Source organism: Vollenhovia emeryi, unplaced genomic scaffold (assembly GCF_000949405.1).
Source record: "Vollenhovia emeryi isolate VEMERY1.0 unplaced genomic scaffold, V.emery_V1.0 DF947400.1, whole genome shotgun sequence".
Lineage (NCBI taxonomy): Eukaryota > Metazoa > Arthropoda > Insecta > Hymenoptera > Formicidae > Vollenhovia > Vollenhovia emeryi.
The window spans coordinates 1-1,682 of record NW_011958966.1 but is presented as its reverse complement, the minus strand read 5'-3'; the positions used below and the strand labels follow the sequence as shown (position 1 = coordinate 1,682).

The following is a 1,682-nucleotide window of genomic DNA, read 5'->3' as shown; positions in this document are numbered from 1 at the left end:
GGTTCACGAGTATTCGCTCGAACAATTTACCGACCTCGTCCAGAAGGCATATAGGCCTATACGCCGACGGGAGAGAGGCGTCTTTCCCCTCTGGGAGGAGTACCAACGTGGCACTCCTCCACCGCGGGGGGAAGACACCTCTCCGCATACAGGCGCTGTACACGCGCCTGTATGCCTCCGCGAGGACGCCCATGGCCAGGGCGTGGACACGCTTGGGAAGGCCGTCAGGACCCGGGGCTGTGTTGCCTCTAAGGCCCTTCCTGACGGCCCTCTGGAGTTCCTCCGGCTGGACGTCGAGGGAGTCGTCCCAGTCGGGGGAGTCTTCCCCCGACTCGAAGGGTGGCCCCTCCTCCTCCCCGGTGATGTCGGGGAAGAGGGCCTGCACCACCCTCTGGACGAATCCCACGTCCAGCCGCTCCGTCAGCGGGGGCGCCCATGGTCTCAACTTATTGAGAACCATCTTGTATGGGCGCCCCCACGGATCCTCCTGAAGGGAGTCGAGGAACTCCGTCCACGCCCTGCCCTTTGCCACTTTGATGGCCCGTTTGAGGGCTACCTTGGCTTCAAGGTAGCCCTCTCTCGCTCGTTCGGCCGCCTGTCCGCCTCCGCGCCTGCAGCGGGCGAGTCTCCTCTGCTGGTGGACGGCTCGTCGACGTAAGTCGGCGATCTCTGCCGTCCACCAGTAGACGGCCCGCTGAGGTCGAGCTTTGGACCGGGGCATCGCAGCGTCACAAGCCGCTGTTAACGATGCCCCGATCCACTCGGCCTCTTGCAGGGGTCCGTCTCCCGGGTCTCGGGGAGACCTCCCCGGACCCAACAGGCGGCCTCTAACGAGGCCATCAGGGCGTCCTCGCAGAGTTTGCGAAGGGCCCATCGCGGTCGCGTCTCCTGGCGACGCACGGAGGAGAGGGCACCGAGCTCCACCGTTATGTAACGGTGGTCAGACAGAGTCTCGGTGCCCTCCTCCACCCTCCACCCTGTAATAAGGCTCGCGGTCGAGGGGGTAGCCCACGTGAGATCCACGATGGACTCCCCCTGTGTCCGCACGCAGGTGGAGGTCCGGCCCTCGTTGACCAGGACCAGATCGTGCGTCGCCGCCCACTCATCCAGGGCCCTACCCCTCTCATTGTCGTGCCGGGAACCCCAACTCGTGTGCCACGCGTTGAAGTCCCCGGCCACGAGGACCGGCCTTGGACTTAGGCGTACGAGCGTTTGCCCGATATCCGAGAGCCAGCCCTTAAAGGAGGGGAGGTACCTGGAGGGCCTTAAATAGACCCCAACGACCGCGATGGGCCCCCATTGAACGGCCACATGCCGCTCACCTCGTTCGATGGCGGCCGTGTCGGGTCCTCCCGGCACCGACCGCCATCGAATCGCGACCGAGTCCCCCGCCACCCCATTATCAACAGCCCAATACGGTCTGTTCCTGGGGGGGCGGTGGGGCTCGGCCACGATCGCCAGCGTGAAACCACTCTCCACCATGCTCTGCTGGAGCAAATCTTGAGCACGTGGAGAGTGGTTCACATTGGCCTGAATAAGGCCGAATCCGTTCAAATTCGGACGGGGGGGAGAGCGAGGCATTACTCGGCCTTATTGTCCCCCCCGTCCGATAGGGCCTCGACCTCCATGGCCTCTGATGGAGGTGAGGCCCTCTCTCCCGACGCCTTCCCACGGTTGGCGCT

The 1,682-nt window shown here is 64.6% G+C and overlaps 1 protein-coding gene across 1 annotated transcript; it reads right to left on the bottom strand.

The window, feature by feature from the left end:
• Window positions 1-813: 813 nt before the first annotated feature.
• On the bottom strand, window positions 814-1,581 carry LOC105558270 (the record flags this gene model as incomplete). Its single annotated transcript, XM_012005861.1, has 1 exon — window positions 814-1,581. A coding segment is annotated over exon 1 (768 nt), but the record flags the coding sequence as incomplete, so codon positions are not given.
• Window positions 1,582-1,682: the final 101 nt, after the last annotated feature.